This window comes from Macaca nemestrina, chromosome 6, assembly GCF_043159975.1.
Source record: "Macaca nemestrina isolate mMacNem1 chromosome 6, mMacNem.hap1, whole genome shotgun sequence".
NCBI lineage: Eukaryota > Metazoa > Chordata > Mammalia > Primates > Cercopithecidae > Macaca > Macaca nemestrina.
Window position 1 is genome coordinate 85,738,002 of NC_092130.1, and position 18,316 is coordinate 85,756,317.

The 18,316-nt window shown below is 36.6% G+C and overlaps 1 protein-coding gene across 2 annotated transcripts in view; it reads right to left on the bottom strand.

Annotated features, from left to right (window-relative positions):
- The window catches only part of LOC105491976 (arylsulfatase family member K), a 49,582-nt gene that overhangs the window by 2,928 nt on the left and 28,338 nt on the right, over positions 1 to 18,316 (bottom strand). For both annotated transcript variants that reach the window (XM_071098698.1, XM_011758816.2), the window contains 3 exons: positions 15,656 to 15,827; positions 10,288 to 10,512; positions 1,152 to 1,376 (listed from right to left, as the gene is read on the bottom strand). In XM_071098698.1, coding sequence (XP_070954799.1) covers positions 1,152 to 1,376; positions 10,288 to 10,512; positions 15,656 to 15,827 — 622 coding nt within the window. The remainder of the gene's footprint in view (positions 1 to 1,151; positions 1,377 to 10,287; positions 10,513 to 15,655; positions 15,828 to 18,316) is intronic.

Sequence of the window (18,316 nt, forward strand, 5' to 3'; positions counted from 1 at the left end):
AGAAAAAGGCTGACGAAAAAGTCCCAGAAACATGGAACAAAAAGCAGATTCATCATTATAGTGTTACTTTATCCAGTAAAAACAGAGGAAACTTCCTTATGCTGGTTCAGGTAAAATAAGCCCCTTCAGGTTGGTTATTGTGATTCTCCTTTTTTTTTTTTTTTTTTGCTAAAGTGGCCCGCTCTAAAGTTCAGTTTGATTATGGGGCACCTAACTGTCAGTGACCCCATTCTGGTTTGACTTGGTTGGTTGAGCCTGGTGTAGGAACTCAGTTCAAAACAATGGCCTCCCATAAATTTCATTTGAGAATGGCCAATGAACAAGCAAGAGATGCACATTATTCATCAGGATGAAAATGTCAAGACTTCCTTTTTCAGCCAAGAATCCTCCACTCTTAAAGTGAAGGGGGTTGGCCAGTTTGGCTCCCAAAGTATTATTTTGATAATAATTTTGCTATTTGTAACTGGGAAGGAGCCTTAGGGAGAAATAAATATTACTAATGGCTTTAGCACATATTTTATGTACCAAATGGGGCAAAGGATAAGTAAAACCCTAAATCTAAAAATGCTGTTTAAAAATTAATTCATAGAGTAGTGAAGCTGGCAGACATTTTTTAGAAGTCATAAGAAGTATCAATTTTGCAGTTACAGCTTCGTTGAAATCTCAGTTCTGCTGCTTCTTAGCTATGAGACCACACACAGGTATCCAAATTTCTGTGACTCCTAGTCTCCTCTGTAAAATGAGGATAATGGCACTATCTTGTGGGGTTGTGGTGAACATTAAATAATATATGCAAAATGTCAGCCTTCATAAGATAGTTGTTAATCCTTCAGAACAATGAGGTACAATGAGGTGTTGACTTCTAATTGGGAAAGATAACCATGAGTACTGAAAGATGCCCTGATCAGAGGAAACTGGTTTCAGTTATGAGACCCAGATCAAAAGCCTTAGGATGCTTTCTCTGAAATTCAGCTGCTGATCTGCAAAGAGGCTATTCCTCACATGGGCAACCCTTTGTAGATAGTCCTAGCATGACAAGCAGCAGATGATATTCATTTATTTAACAAGGATTATTGGATATCTTGAGCAATGCTACATAGGGCAGTTCATTACACATAATATTACACTTAAAAATCTATTAACACATTTACCAAAGAGTTGAGGCAATACTGAAGCACCATCCGAGTAGGCTATATACTTCCAGTGGTTAGTTCGAAGCATGTAGGTGGAGGCATTCACATTACATCCATGGAATTCACTTAGAATCCAGGGCGGATGCAGGTTTTTGACTTTATGTTCATTCTTAAATGTTTCTGATGATAATGGCAACAAAGAATATCCACTCAGGTTCTGAGGCAGAGGAATTCCAGCAATATCTATGTAACAAAAATAACCAAATATCTTAAAATAGCTCATCCTTTTATTAGCTGAACATTCACAAATGGCATCATCCACATTTTTTTCATACCATTAAATGCCATGGAGACTGGAGATTGTATATGGATTTTGTAAACAGACTGCCAAGATTCACATGCTTACCCCACTGGCCATGTGGACTTCAGCAAGGCATTTACTTATCTCAACCTCAGTTTTCTCGTCTGTAAGAAGGGGATGACCACAGTACTTGTATTTATTAGGTTCATTTTAGGTTTAAATAAGATACTTTATGTAAAATTCTAAGAACTCTGAGAACAATGCCTGGCAGATAGGAGCCTTCAACAAATAGTTAATATCACTAGTCCTTTTTCCTCTAAATGATTAAATAATCATAGTTGTTTCTCAAAGTTTCTTTCATGAGATATTAACAAGACTTACACAAGAAAGGGGTTTAGTAGTCATATATGTTTGCAAAACAATGGTTAAACAAAATTAAATACATAAATTTGTTGTAGATATAAATTTATTGCTGATGTATATGATAAACCTTCAGGAGTGGTTATATAGTATACCATGAGCCCCAAAGTTATTTGATAACAGAGCTTTTTAAACTTTGAAGTAGCATCTTGAGGGACTAGCATCTTGAAAAACATACTTTGAGGAACTGTGGATTATATTTATAAAGGGAAAAATTATTTTTAACTTACCAGATATAGACATATAGAACAATAGCATGAGAAATGCTCAACTGAAAAATAGCTTATACTTTAAAAAATTGCTTTCAAGGTAACTGGACCTTAAACTTCCCTCTTCCTATAGAAAAATTACCATTAATTATGTCTGCGTAGTCAGGGCTGTTTCAAAATGAGTCTGCAGTTGTCTTCCCCAGCCCTTTTCTGGTTTCAATGTTCATATTTTATGCATAAATATTTCCAATGAAAAATAGCATTATATCTATAATGTTAGAAATGAAACAAAGTTGAATAAGAAAATTAATTTAACTTGACTGTCTTTGACAAAAACAGATTAATTAAAGGATAATAGGGAAGTAGACAAAGACCACTATAAATCTTCTGAAGGTAGTTGTTTCATATATAACTTAATTAAAAAAAGTTTGTATATTCCATTTTCCTTGGAAGAAGACTATCACAAGTATTAATTTTCTGCCAACCAATCAAAATTAGTGACTTTTTTGTTGTTGTTCAGAGATAAGGAAAGAAAGAAGAGAGGAGTATTTCAGAGATGACTGGTTAAAAACAAAAAGAGGAGAAAAGAGGTTAAAGAGGATGTGCCCGGGAGAGAAGCGTTGCCTGGGTCAAACTAACTGTGCTCCAAGACACAGAGACTACCTACTGCAAGCAGTGGAAAGAAGGCGGTGTGGGAAGAGGCTGGGTAAGGGTGGTCTGTGTGTCAGCCACCAGGAGGCACCACCAGCAAGGCATGGGAAGAGAGAGAAGTAGTCTTGAAGGAAGTTTGGGAAGCAGGAACCAACGGGCACATACTCATGACTATGAGTTCTTGTATTCAGCACTTTAATAACTCTTAATACTTAGAAATGCCTTATTTTAGGACCATTCTTAATTTTCCTAAGGAAGCTTGGAAGACTAAGAAACTTACGTTTCTCCTGTGTTTATGAGAAGTCAGTAGTAAACTGGGTAAGAGTCCATTCAAGTGTTCATTTTTAAAATTCATTCAGCAAACCAGGTGCTGTTCTAGCTGTAGGGAAACGACACTGGACAACGCAGAAAAGCTCTCCCAGAGCTAACATTCTAACGTGGGCAGACAGAAACAGCTGTGTCAGATGGTGGTAAGTGCAATGAAGAAGAAGAAAGCAGGGTAAGGGAGACAGAGAGTGATGACAGGCATGTGGGTATGTGCTGTTTTATATAGGGTGGTCAGGGAAGGCCCCACTCAGAAGATCACATTTAGGCAGAGTCCTGAGGAGCGGTTAGAGTGAGCCCCACAGTTATCTGGCAAAAGGGCACTCCCCCCGGGGAATAGCAAGTATACAGTCCCCAAGGCAGGAAACTACTTGGTTTATTCCTCAAACACCAAGCAAGACTGTTAGGCTGGAGCAGAGTAAGTGAGGGATAAAATTATAAGAGATGAGTTGGGGAAGAGAAGAGATCATGTTGGACTCTCAGAGCGTAATTAAAGACACTGAATTTTTACTCTAGGTGAAATGGGAAATCAGTAGAGGGTTTTGAGCAGAGGTGTGACAATCTGACACTAACTATGGAATGGTGAATTGACTAAAAGTCAGTAAGGGCAGAAGGTCAGAGAGAGTTAGGAAGCTACTGCAGGAATCCAGGCAAGAGATAAGGGGAACTCAGGATTCCAGTCTATTATTGATAGAATAAAATAACTTTGTAAATTGAAAAAAAACCCATGTGAAATATCCATAATATTTAATAAATACTTCAAGTATTTATTGGTTTTTCTGTGCCTCAGAAAATTGGGTTTTCATTTTTCATATATTTATCAATAATTTCCTTAAAAACACTTTAGCTTAGACTGCTTTTCAAAAAGCTGTTTGATTTTTATTTAAAATCATTTTTCATATTTATTTTTCCTGGCAAACCTGTCATTCTAACTCCATTTTAAATAAGTTTCATCTTTCGTGGGAGTATAAGCACAGACTAGAAGTAACTGCAGGGTTCTTAAGAAAGTGACTTAAATGTAAAACAGTAAACAAATGGTAAAAATGCAGGCCTGGATATGTGTAATGATCTCCTGAAGAGAGATGATATTATATTTCTTCTTGACCATATCAGTACATAATGGATTTGAGTGGTATGGCAATGATGCAAACTAATATACACATTTTTTAGAGCATACCTAAAAAGAATGAAACATATTAATGATAACCATATCTAACATTTAATTGTTTACTATGTTCCAGGCATTGTTCTGAGCTATGAAATAGCCACTATGACCCCCATTTTTTTTTTTTTTTTTTTTTTTTTTTTTTGTTGAGACAGAGCATCACTCTGTTACCCAGGCTGGAGTGTAGTGGCGCGATCTTGGCTCACTGCACCCTCCGCCTCCCAGGTTCAAGTGATTCTCTTGCCTCAGCCTCCTGAGTAGCTGGGATTACAGGCACACGTCACCACGCCCGGCTGATTTTTGTATTTTTAGTGGAAACAGGGTTTCACCATGTTGACCAGGCTGGTCTTGAACTCTTGACCTCAAGTGATCTGCCCACCTTGGCCTCCCAAAGTGCTGGGATTACAGCCGTAAGCCACCACGCTTGGCCTATCCCCATTTTTACTGATGAGAAAACTGAAGACCAGACATGTTGAGTAACCTGCCCAAGGTTACGCAGTTGGTAATGAGTGAAGAGGGGTTTGAACTTAGGCAGTCTGACCTTACAATATCTGTACTGTTTAATACTACACCATAAGACTTGCCTCACTGTAGTTAGCTAACTTCATAATATTCCTCAGCCAATAAAAACACAAGAATCTATGCAAAACACCTGCCAACCCCCAGGCTTCCACTAAGGTCCTGTAACAAGAAGGGTTTTGAAATTTAAATCACTAGCAATGAAACATTCTTTTAACTACAACTGCATTTTTATATAATCACATTCTCAAAATTAAAGAAATCTAGACTTATCTTTTAAGTGGAGAAAGGCAGGTGTTTTACAGAAAGACTATTACAGAAAACAATTCACATGAAAATAAGCTTAAAAATAAAAATCAAAACAATTTTAACTACAAAACGAGACACCTTTAGTTCTTACTGAGCTAAAGGATGCTGATACAAGGTATTAGAGAAGAAAATATTTTGGGAAGTAATTTTTAAATAATCTCAGAAATAATATCAACTTTAACGTTAATATTATAAAGAATTCCTATTCATAAATGTCATTTTTCTGCTGGTATTAGGAAATAATAATGTAATAGTATCCTATCACACTAGTGATAGAATTAGTTTATTTGATCCAAAAGCACAAATAAACTAAGGACATTCTTCCTAATTTATCATAAAATATTTTATTTAAAAAACCACTCTTTTAAAATACCTTTTAAAAAATGACTTGTAAATTCAAACTTTTAAATAAAGCATTGTTGCATCTTAAATTTCAATAGCCTCTTGATAGTAAGGTAGGTTTATTAAAACAGGAATTCCAATTGGTTTTTCCTATTCAGTATCTTTCTATTGAATGTAGAATAACCATCTTTTATACATTTCTAAGATGCATAGAATGGAAGTGAGGAGGAAATAACGCTTGAGGTTTTGGGTTGAGTTTTTTTTTTTTTTTTTTTTTTGATACCAGAAGTGTTTATTTCTGTTCAACAGACATTTCAGGATTTTAATTTCATTTTTAGTTTCCAGAAGACTCAAATATTTTAAAACTCAAATATACTATAAGCAAAGTTTATCCTTGAAAAATCAATTTCAAAACAAATTTTTCTCTTTATATCATTTTTCTTTATAAGCTTCTCCTCTGTGTGTGTGTAAATGGGATTCACACAAAATAATATAGCTACTGCTAAGCTAATAAGAAAGGACTTTGGGAGCTCTAAGAATAGATACTGGCTTATATCTATTTTAAGTTCCTAATTGGTTAGAACAAAATAAGAAGTCCTTTGTAGATGTTTTATCAAAACATGTATAAGTTTGTTTATTAAGCAGAAGTAGAACATAGTGTCTCACAGGTCTAATTTTAGAGTTAATCACTAATAAAGTAGCTTTAAACTCTTCCAGCACTGAGGAATTTTATCTTAAAAGGTAGAATGATCCATCAGATTAAACGCAGACCGTCAGAATGATCTTTGTTTTGCTGGCTCCTAAGGCTGTTAAATAAAGAACAGCCTCACTTTCTGCCTGTTAATGCTGTTTCAATTGTTAATAGTACTCAAAAAACTTGCTAATTTGGACAGTAAATTAGATGGACACAATATCTAAAAAGGAAACAAAACAAAACACAAACATCAATTTGTACAGTTTTAAAGCCTTCATTTTCTTTTTAATACATGGGGGCAATTTTCACATATTTCACTTTTTAAAATTAATTGACTTTTTCTTTTCAACGTTTTAGATTCAGTGGGTATGTGTGCAGGTTTGTTCCCTGGGTATATTACTTGATGCTGAGGTTTGGGATATGAATGATTGCATCACCCAGGTACTGGGCATAGTGCCCAACAGTTTTTCAACCTCTGGCCCTCTGGCCCCCTCCCTCCCTCCTTCTCCCTTCTAGTAGTCCCTAGTGTTTCTTGTTGGCATTTTTATGTCCGTGAGTAACCAATGTTTAGTTCTCACTTATAAGTGAGAACATCCGGTATTTGGTTTTCTGTTATTGTGTTAATTTTCTTAGGATAATGGTCTCCAGCTCCATTCATGTTGCTGCAAAGGCCATTATTTAATTTTTGATGGCTTTGTAGTATTCCACGGTGTATATGTGGCACATTTTCTTTATTTGGTCCACCATGGATGGGCACCTGGGATGATTCCATGCCTTTACTATTGTGAATAGTGCTGCAAGTGCATGTCTTTTTGGTAGAATGATTTATGTATTTTTTGGTATATATCCAGTAATGGGATTGCTGGGTCTAATGGTAGCTGTTTTAAGTTTGTTGAGAAATCTCCAAACTGCTTCCCACAGTGGCTGAACTAATTTACACTCCCACCAACACTGTATAAGTGTTCCCCTTTCTCTGCAGCCTCACCAACATCTGTTGTTTTTTGACTTTTTAATAATTGTCATTTTGACTGTTGCGAGATGATATCTCATTGTGGTTTTGATTTGCATTAGAATTGCCTATTTTTTATCCAATCCATTACTACTAGATATTCATATTGTTTCTAATTCTTAATATAGTAATAAATATCCATGGAGATAAATACTTGTGTATATCTACAGGTTATTTCCTAAAATTAGGATTTCTAGGTCAAAACGTATGCACATTTCTCAGAAATTTGAAACATAATGCCACATTTGCCTATAAAACATTTGTATCGGTTTATATTCCCAGTAGCAGCACATGAGAAAGACTATTTCTAATATAAGATTTTCTAATTCTTCTTAACCTTTGCAAACTTTATATGTGAAAGAAGAATATTTTTCTCTTTTAATATTTTTATGACCACTGACTTTGATTCTTTAAAAATATATTGGCCATTTGTGTATATTTTCTGTTGTGAATTGCTTATTTTGATCCATCTGTTAATAAGGTATTCTTCTTCTTCTTACAGATTTATAAGAGCTCTATGAATATTACACCTTTATCATTTATAAAAAGATTAACTTAAGTAAATAATTGTGTTACAATGTTGTCTCCTGGCTCCAGCATAAGGCTCTTTTGCATTGTTCTCTTTCTACCTTTATCACTGGTTAACATCTGGTTAATAGAATGTTTCAGTGTTTTATATACAGACCCGTCCATAGGTATTCTCCTCCACTCACTCTTCCCCAACTAAAAAAAAATCATTTAAATGTAGCTTTCCTTCATCTGATAATAAAAATAATATTTATTGTGAAACACATTATAAACTGTGCTAAGCAATGAAGATGTTAATTTTTCAGTTTAGAATTGGAGAGATTTATTTTTGACTTTATTTCCTTTACTCTTATTGGGGAGGTCTAATCAACACATGATCTAAATGCTGTTAATAAAACATATTCTGCAGGGAACTGTGACTCAGAAGGAGTCTATTACCAAGAATCTTATGAAAAATAACAATCTATACAAAACTATAGTTTTAGAAAATTATTTTTTCTAAAATAATTGACAAATTGCAGGAAAAAACCTACAGTTGCAGGGAATTTACATCATTTACAGAAGAGTAGGGATGGAATTTAGAGGAGCTTCTGAGACAGTGTTTTCTTAGCTAGAGAAATTCTTATTAGCAAGTAACATAAATTAGGCAGTGATAGGTGGATGTATGAGAATTTCCCCATTCTAACAAATTTTATTTAGCATTTTCTTATCTGACCTGTTAAATTATGAAATCTGCTAGTTTGCAGATGACCTTTAACTTTTACAATGTATAAAATGGCAAGAAGTAATAGTGGCATCTTCTCAAAATTGTAGAGTACAAAATTTGCATTGTGGGCAAATATAAAATAATGTTTAAAGAAAAATGATTTAAACCATGCATTTTAATTAACTGACATATATGATGACAGAATGTCTAAGAATTGAATAGGGCTCACTGTAGACAACTCCCTAAAGATGTTTAACTATTTAGCTGCTAGAGTCAAATAGATAAAATGGCAACTATCACTATGAAATATATTGAGGGAAAAGTGGAGAAAGAATCACCCCAGCTTTCCATAATCTTTTACAATACCTTCTTGCAGTTCTGGTCACTATACCTTAAGAAAACAGAATGAGGCTAAAAAGTCAAGCAAAGATGACCCTAGCAAGATTTTCTTTGGGAATGGGGAGGGTAGAGAGAATTCTACAAGAAGAAAAATTAAGGAAGGAAACTGTAAAGAATATAGGCATATATTCATAAAACTCTAAAGATGCTAATAGCAGAGACCCAAATATACATAATTCTATATAAACTTCTTTAAAAAACACAGAAATGAGGAAAAGTAATAGTGATCGGCTAGAAACTAACGGAATGAGAAAGTGGCCAAGATATGGCTGAGTGTGATCATTACTTTGGGATAAAGGGAAACCAGCAAATGATGACTAAGAAACAGGAGAGATTAAAAATTCAAGGAACTGGCCGGGCGCAGTGGCTCACGCCTGTAATCCCAGCACTTTGGGAGGTTGAAGTGGGCAGATCATAAGGTCAGGAGTTTGAGACCAGCCTGGCCAACATGGTGAAACCTCGTCTCTACTAAAAATACAAAAATTAGCTGGGCATGGTGGCAGGTGCCTGTAATCCCAGCTACTCAGGAGGCTGAGTCAGGAGAATCGCTTGAAACTGTTAGGCGGAGGGTGCAGTGAGCTGAGATCGCGCCACTGCACTCCAGCCTGGGTGAAAGAGAGAAACTCCATCACATGCACACAAAATAAATAAATAAAAATAAAAAAGTTCAAGGAACTGGAAAGAAGTATGTTCAATTATATGAGAAGGATATGAAATAAGAGAAAAGGAAAGGACGCCGGTTTAAATTGACTCTAAATAAATTTAGTTAAGCGAAGAACTTTGCGGCAGAAGGAAGGAGATAAAAAGAACTCTGATTTCTTTGATTTTAAGATGCATCTTTCTTTCACATTTTAACATTTCTGAAATTAGAGAATATATCTTGTGCTATTTTCTTTCACCAAAATTTATGAATTGATGGTAGTTTTGCAACTGATGGTGCCTTAGAACAGAGAAACTGGTGTTTAAATGCTAGTGAATTTAAAGTACTCTGCTAAATTAGATAGAAACTAGAAGTTAGTTCTATGATTTCCTTTGAATTTGATTATGTCGTTATTCTAGTATCTTCAACAAAAACTGCTAACTACCGTTATCCATATGTTGCTTTTCTAGACATATGGCTATGCTTGTAGACATTAAGAAGCTAGTAAAGCAAATAGTACAGAACTATCTAAAGAGTCTGAGGAGGAATATGTTCATACTAGTTTCAAAGTGGATAGAATAATTCAGAAAGGAAATGCTTACATTTTAGGGAGGTGGTGGTAGAGAATCAAATGATGTACAAATCATATCTATAAGGTTATGAACCTGAATGTCTTACATGGCTTACTTTACAGTCATATCCTGAATACAAATCTTTTGAGGGAAAATCACTATAGTAAGTGAAGGACACAGGGACATGAAAAACAATCTCTTCATTCTTCAGAGTACAGATTTGACTCACAGTTAAATGAGTTGCTCAGGGTTATAAACAAGTCAGCAGGACCTCTGACTATTAACTGAAAGACTGACTAATTGACCTCTTCAGTTGCATTCTCCAGCATTATTACAAATAAATATTTACAGAACTGCATCACTTACCAAGCATGGTAGGGTAAATATCCACAAGAGAAACCACATTTGATACCTGAAGGTCGACTTTAATTCCTGGCCCCATCATCAAAAGCGGAACATGTGCACTGGCCTCATACATGCTCATTTTATAAAACTGTCGATGTTCCATGGCCAGCTCTCCATGATCTGAGAAGTATATGACAATAGTTTTCTGAAGAAGATCTAATTGATGAAGGGCCAAAATAATTTCACCTACAATAGAAATCATGATAAAACTATTAATTAGCTTTCAGTTCATGTTTTATTGTATCACATTAAGTTGATAACAACTTTACCCTATAAAGGTTTGTCACTATGCTTTTTAACATCTGAATATTACCTACTGTTCTCAAGTTAAGTCTCAAGTTGACAGTGGTCTGTCTACTGCTTGCTCTTCAGTTGACTAGTAAGGAAGAAGAAAATATAATACCCATGGGAACTCTTGCTCAAAGCTGCTTATCTGGAGATTATGCTGGCTTGCTTTCTAGGTTTCTATCAGAGAATAGGGGAAAAAAATCTTCCCCTTAGTGCCTTGAGTGAGAAAAGAAAGATCAGTCAGATATCAGTACTTCACATGTCTCAGATGATAAAAAAGATTGGTATCACCTCTGACCCACAGTTTCTGTGCAACAGGAAGTGATAAGAGCAGTCAGAACTCCTCTTTTCTGCTACTTTTTCTCCCAAATGATCATGCTCATAAAGGTGGCTGAGGATTATGGAAATCCCACCTTTGAAGAAGGGCTGGAAGCAGGACAGACAGTGTACAAGTTTGATTTAGCACCTTCTTGGATAGGGAATAATGGGACAGTAAAATTCCTCTGACCAGTTCCAGTCTCACTGTTCTCAAACTTTCTCCTACTGTAATTAAGAGAATCACAAGAAAGCACAGGCCAGAGAGAGGAGTCATCCCTGTTTTGGCAGTTCCTGAATCTGGGTAGAAGAGTCTATATTAATTTAAAAACCTACAGATTCTGAGGTATAGTCAGGATTGACACTCACTGCTCTATGGAGTTATTCGCAGAATTGAGACTCTCTTGATTTTTCAACTAGACGACTGGAATTACTTCCTAATCGGTCTTGCCTCTACTCCTCTTTCCTCTCCTTGTACTATCCTGGTGTCTATCTTTCTAAATTACCTAATCACTTGATCGTGTCACATCCCTGCTTCAAACTTTTTCACAGCTGCCCATTGTCGAATTCTTTAGCATAACAAGCAAGGCCCCTGTCCACTCTCCATACTCAGCGCCCTCGGCTACCTGCTAGACTTTTACCTTTCAGCAATCCTAACCTGCTCAGAACCCCGTAAACACACACCATATTAGTTCACGCTTTCTTGCCTCTGCATATACTCTGCCATCTATGGTGAATGCTGTTTCTCCCACAGTCTACTTCAAAAATTCCTATTATTCCTTTATGACCCAGCTCAAACATGCATTATCTCTCTGGCAAAGCATCATTCCTTGCTCTTCTAGGTAGAGGAAATCACTTTGTTCTTCAGGATGCCTACAACTTGCATATTACTGTAGTTACAACATATTGTAATTCTTAGCATTTATGCTCAATCAATAAATGTTCACTGAGTGCTTACTATATGCCAAACACTACGGATACGATGCTAAGCACCTAGGATGCAATGTTGAATAAGAATGATTAAAGACTTAAATGTAAAACTCAAAACTACAAAAAACCCTAGAAGGAAATCTAGGCAATACCAATCAGGACATAGGCACAGGCAAAGATTTCATGACAAATTCACCGAAAGCAATTGCAACAAAAGCAAAAATTGACAAATGGGGTCTAATTAAACAAAAGAGCTTCTGCATAGCAAAAGAAACTATCATTAGAATGAACAAGCAACCTATGAAATGGGAGAAAATTTTTGCAATGTATCCATCTGACAAAGGTTTAATATCCAGAATCTACAAGGAACTTAAACAAATGTACAAGAAAAAAACAACCAACCCCATTAAAAAGTGGGCAAAGGACATCAATGGACACTTCTCAAAAGACATTTATGAGGCCAACAAACATATTTAAAAAAAGCTCAACATCACTGACCATTAGAAAATGCAAACCAAAACCACCATGAGATACCATCTCATGCCAGTTAGAATGGCAATTATTAAAAAGTCTAGAAACAACAGATGTTAGAGAGTTTGTGGAGAAATAGGAATGCTTTTACACTGTTGGTGGGAATGTAAATTAGTTCAGTCATTATGGAAGACAGTGTGGCAATTCCCCAAAAATTTAGAACCAGAAACACCATTTGACCCAGCTATCCCATTACTGGGTATATACCCAAAGGAATATACGTCATTCTATTACAAAGATACATGCACACATGTGTTCACTGCAGCACTATTCACAATAGCAAAGACATGGAATCAACACAAATGCCCACCAACAATAGACTGGATAAAGAAAATGTGGTACATATACACCATGCAATACTATGCAGCCATAAAAAGAAAAGAGATCATGTCCTTTGCAGGGACATGGATGGAGCTAGAAGCCATTATCTTTAGCAAACTAACGCAGGAACAGAAAACCAAACACTGCGTGTTCTTACTTATAAGTGGGAGCTGAACAATGAGAACACATGAACACAGGGAGGGGAACGATACACACTGGGGGCTGTCAGGGAAGGGAGAGTGTTAGGAAAAATAGCTAATGCATGCTGGGCTTAATACCTAGGTGATGGGTATTAGGTGCAGCAAACCACCTTTTACCTATGTAACACGTTTACCTATGTAACAAACCTGCATACCCTGCACATGTACCCTGGAACTTAAAATAAAAATAAAAGAATGTCCCTGCCCTCATGAAGCTTGTGTTCTTCAAGGGAGACAGATGGTAAACAGATGAAATAATTAGTATTACTACGCAAACAACATGACAAGGTATAAAGCAAGCAGAATGATGGAGCTGGCACACTGAGTTAGAGTGGTTGGGGGAGACATCCCTGAGGAGGTAACAACTGAGCTGAGAGCTAAAGACAGAATAAGCCAGCCATGTAGAAAGCAAAGGGAAGGGTGTTCCAGGCAGATGAAACAGAAAATATAAGACCCTGAGGTGGGAAAAGACCCTAGAATGTCTTTAATTTTGTTTGTTTGTGAGACGGAGTCTCGCTCTGTCACTAGGCTGGAGTGCAGTGGCGTGATCTTGGCTCACTGTAACCTCCGCCTCCTGGGTTCAAGTGATTCTCCTGCCTCAGCCTCCCAGGTAGCTGGGACTACAGGCATGCACTGCCACACCCAGCTAATTTTTGCATTTTTAGTAGAGATGGGGTTTCACCATGTTGGCCAGGATGGTCTTGATCCCTTGACCTTGTGATCCGCTTGCCTTAGCCTCCCAAAGTGCTGGGATTACAGGCGTGAGCCACAAATATCTTTAATTAATGAGTGATTTCTTAATAGTATTCAACATACTATACTCCCCCAGTGCCCAACATAGTGCCTGACAGCTAGTAGGTACTTAATGTTTGTTAACAAACACAATGAACAGTATTAAATACTATATGGTGACAAGACCGGTGTAGATTTAAAAATTAAGATACAGGCCAGGTGCGGTGGCTCACGCCTGTAATCCCAGCACTTTGGGAGGCTGAGGCGGGCAGATTATGAGGTCAGGAGATTGAGACCAGCCTGACCAACATGGTGAAACCCCATCTCTACTAGAAATACAAAAATTAGCTGGGCATGGCGGCGTGTGCCTATAATCCCAGCTACTCAGGAGGCTGAGGCAGGAGAATCGCTTGAACCCAGGAGGTACAGGTTGCAGTGAGCAGAGACCCTGCCACTGCACTCCAGCCTGGAGACAGAGCTAGACTCTGTCTCAAAAAAAAAAAAAAAAAAAAAAAATTAAGGTACTATATTCCATAAACTTTGTAACTTGATGTAAGCAAGCTGCTACATATTTTTCTTCTCTGAAGAGATTTCAAGAGTAGTATTCCCACACTCCCTACAGCAACATTCTTTCATTTTAATGGATATGGATGAATGAATGGCTATAAATTTTCAAATGCAATTTCTAGTGTGCAAACGGGAGAACATTCTCTAACATCAGAGAATATCAATGAAATACAATTTGACAGATGTGCTCATGATTAAAGAAAATTACTTAAAATCTTATTTTCACTGAGTACTTGGAATACTTGTTTTTTTTTTTTTTTGAGATGTAGTCTTGCTCTGTCATCCAGGCTGGAGTGCAGTGGCACGATCTTCGCTCACTGCAACCTCTGCCTCCCGGGTTCAAGCGATTCTCCTGCCTCAGCCTCCCAAGTAGCTGGGCTCACACGTGCGTGCCACCACAGTCAGTTAATTTTTGTGTTTTAGTAGAGACAGGGTTTTGCCATGTTGGCCAGGCTGGTCTCGAACTCCTGACCTCAGGTGATCCACCGGCCTTGGCCTCCCAAAGTGCTGGGATTACAGGCATGAGCCACCGCACCTGGCCAATACATTTTTATACTTGCTATATTATAGATAATTTGCCCACATGGCCTTTTTGCTTCTTGCTGTATACTTTTCTGTTTTTACCCAATGAATTTTTTTTAACAAAAAACATTCACTTGTCACTCCCAAAGTTTACTCTGTACAGAAGAGGTGCTACCTACACTTCACTAGTACAATTATGCTTCATTCCTAAGAGTAGCAAAATAAATGACACTACTTTATGAAAATAGCTTTTGTTATAAAACAGATTTTTAAACCAGGGTTTTTCCACACATGAACTGGAAACTTCCATAGCTCTGTAAGTGAACAGGCAAAACGTTCTTGACAGTCATGTGATGAAGGCAGGTTTAGTTTTGAGTTGGTCTTGAGCTTGAATGAGGGAAGAAAATTCAGTATGATTCTGGACCAGAATATACATGGAGAAACTTTAGTTAGGCCATGCTCTAAAGGGCTTGGGGAGAAAGAATTTGTTTCATGGGTATTATAAGTTTGGGGGAGTCACAAGATTCTACAAGTAAATTTTATCATCTCTAAAAAGCTAAGTTGCCTTACAAATACTTACCACATGTGTACCTGTGTTTGGCTGAATACTGATTCCTGTTTAAGGACAGTAAAACGTTTCAAGTAGATGATAGCCTTCTGTGACCCTTTCTTTATGTATGAATAAATCTAAGCATTTATGAATCTGCAAATTTCTGAATCATTAAGATATAAAGAGCTTTTCATTCTGTCAACAATGCCAGTTATCAAGTTTTGATAAGTGTCAAGATTCCTATAGTTATAAGCAACTGTTGTAAGAAATATCTGAGGCTGTTCATGCAAGTCACCAAGCAGCATGATCACAGACTGTTGGAAAAATATTATACTTTTTCTTCATGTAATTGCTAATTAATTATACCACCTACCGAGCATGGCATCTGTCTCAGCACACATAGCATAATAAAATGCTCTAATATTCTTAATTTCTTTTTCTGTAAATCTTCCAGTGCAGTTTTTTGTATAAGAAGAGTAATAATCTACAGGGTGCATTTCTGACAAAGGTGACCACTTTGGGATTTTGATAGCATCACGAGACACCTAAAAATGGGAGAAAAAACTTAGTTATGCTAGCAAAATAGTGCTATTTCTTTCCTCCAATAAGTATGTATGGTGAAATCAACAATGTTTAATTACTTAGAATAGTAGAAAAGAACAGCTGTAAATATGTAAATAAAATAGTAAATCAATACATAAATTAGGAACAAATTGTTAATACTATCATAACAACAGAAAGTATATATCAATATCTGTATATATATCATGAGGTACTGGTAAAATTTTTAAAAATTATACAGGCCACCGAAAAATATGAGCTATATTAGACAGTACATGCTAGTCCAGAAAAGTATCCAAGCACTTTAATATACAATTGTGTGACCAAAACTTCAGAATCAACAACCTAAGAACATGGACTCCTTTTCTCTAATAATTCACTAGTAAGAATGACAATATCTAGTGAGATACGCAAGTGCTTGTCAAAAACAAATATGACTTTTAAACACATATAAATGCTTACTTACAGTGCTGGTAAAAAGCAATTAAACTAGATCTTTAATTCACATTTATATTTTAGTTACACAACTTTCAAAAAGTTCATTTACTTAGTATTTGGTTGAAAGTCATTGAACTGATTTCATTTGGCTAGTAATAACTCCAGACAAATTTTTGAAAATGAAACCACTTAGAACTTTTAAAGAAGATACAAAGTATCTAAAACACTGACATTATTTTATTTAAAATAGGATGGACTAAATAGTGTTTCTGAGTAGTTTTTTTAGACTAACTTTTATTTCTTATTTCTGTAAGTTTTTGAAGAACAGGTGTGGCTGCATGAATAAGTTCTTTAGGGTGATTTCTGAGATTTTGGGGCACTCATCACCCAAGCATTATACACTGTACCCAATTTGTAGTCTTTTATCCCTCACCCCTATCCACTTTCCCCCAACCAGTCCCCAAAGTCCACTGTATTATTCTTACGCCTCTGAGTCCTCATAGCTTAGCTCCCACTTAGGAGTGAGAACATACAATGTTTGGTTTTCCATTCCTGAGTCACTTCACTTAGAATAATGGTCTCCAATTTCACCCAGGTTGCTGCAAATGACTCATTCCTTTCTTATGGCTGAGTAGTTATTTCATGGTCTATACACCACAATTTCTTTATCCACTGGTTGAGTGATGGGCATTTGGGCTGGTTCTATATTTTTGCAATTGTGAATTGTGCTGCTATAAATGTGTGTGCAAGTATCTTTTTCGTATAATGACTTCTTTTCATCTGAGTAGATACTATGTAGTGGGATTGCTGGATCAGATGGTAGTTCTACTTTTAGCTAAGGAATCTCCACACTGTTTTCCATAGTGGTTGTACCAGTTTACATTCCCACCAGCAGTGTAAAATTGTTCCCTTTTCACCACGTCCCCACCAACATCTATTTATTTTTATTTTTTTGATTATAGCCATTGTTGCAGGAGTAAGGTGGTATCACATTGTGGTTCCAATTTGCATTTCCCTGATCGTTAGTGATGTTGAGCACTTTCTTATATATTTGTTGGCCATTTGTATATCTTCTTTTGAGAATTGTCTATTCATGTCCTCTTTTTTCTCTGAGATGGAGTTTCGCTCTTGTCGCCCAGGCTGGGGTGCAACGGTGCAATCTCGGCTCACTGCAACCTCCGCCTCCCAGGTTCAAGTGATTCTCCTGCCTCAGCCTCCCGAGTAGCTGGGATTACAGGTGCACACCACTACACCCGCTAATTTTCGGTTTTTAGTAGAGATGGGGTTTCACTATGTTGGTCTGGTTGGTCTCGAGCTCCTGACGTTAGGTGATCCACCCGCCTCAGCCTTCCAAAGCGCTGGGATTACAGGTGTGATTCACGGCACCCAGCTCTATTCATGACCTTAGCCCACTTATTAATGGGATTGGTTTTTTTTTTTCTTGCTACTCTGAGTTCCTTGTAGGTTCTGGATATTAGTCTTTTGTTAGATATATAGATTGTGAAGATTTTTTCACACTCTGTGGGTTGTTTACTATGCTGATTATTTCTTTTGCTCTGAAGGTTTTTAGTTGAATTAACTGATTAGTTTTTAAAGCAACTTAAAATTGATTTAAGATTACACATTTCAAAATACAGGTAGACCACGCATCATGTGGTTTGATATGCATGAATTTCAGTTGTCACAGTTTTGTTAAATAACAGCAGTCCCCTAACAAAATTACTCTGGTAGACTTCAGTTACCAGGGTATGTTAACTGTGACTAACCGCAAAAAGTACAAACTTTCACACTGATATGCTGCTAGCTCTTTAGTATAAATCACTGAGTATACAACAGATACGTATGCCATTCAGTGACTAATCATGTTGTTTCTTTTAAAATGTGTCAGTGATTAGTTATCTGGTACATGCAAAGACAACAAAACATGTACTTGTATCCTAGTGATAAATTAATGTGACACTTTATAGAAAGGGATAATGAAGAGAAGTCAACAAAGATGAACATACAGTAAAAAAAGGAAAAGTGACAAGGCTGG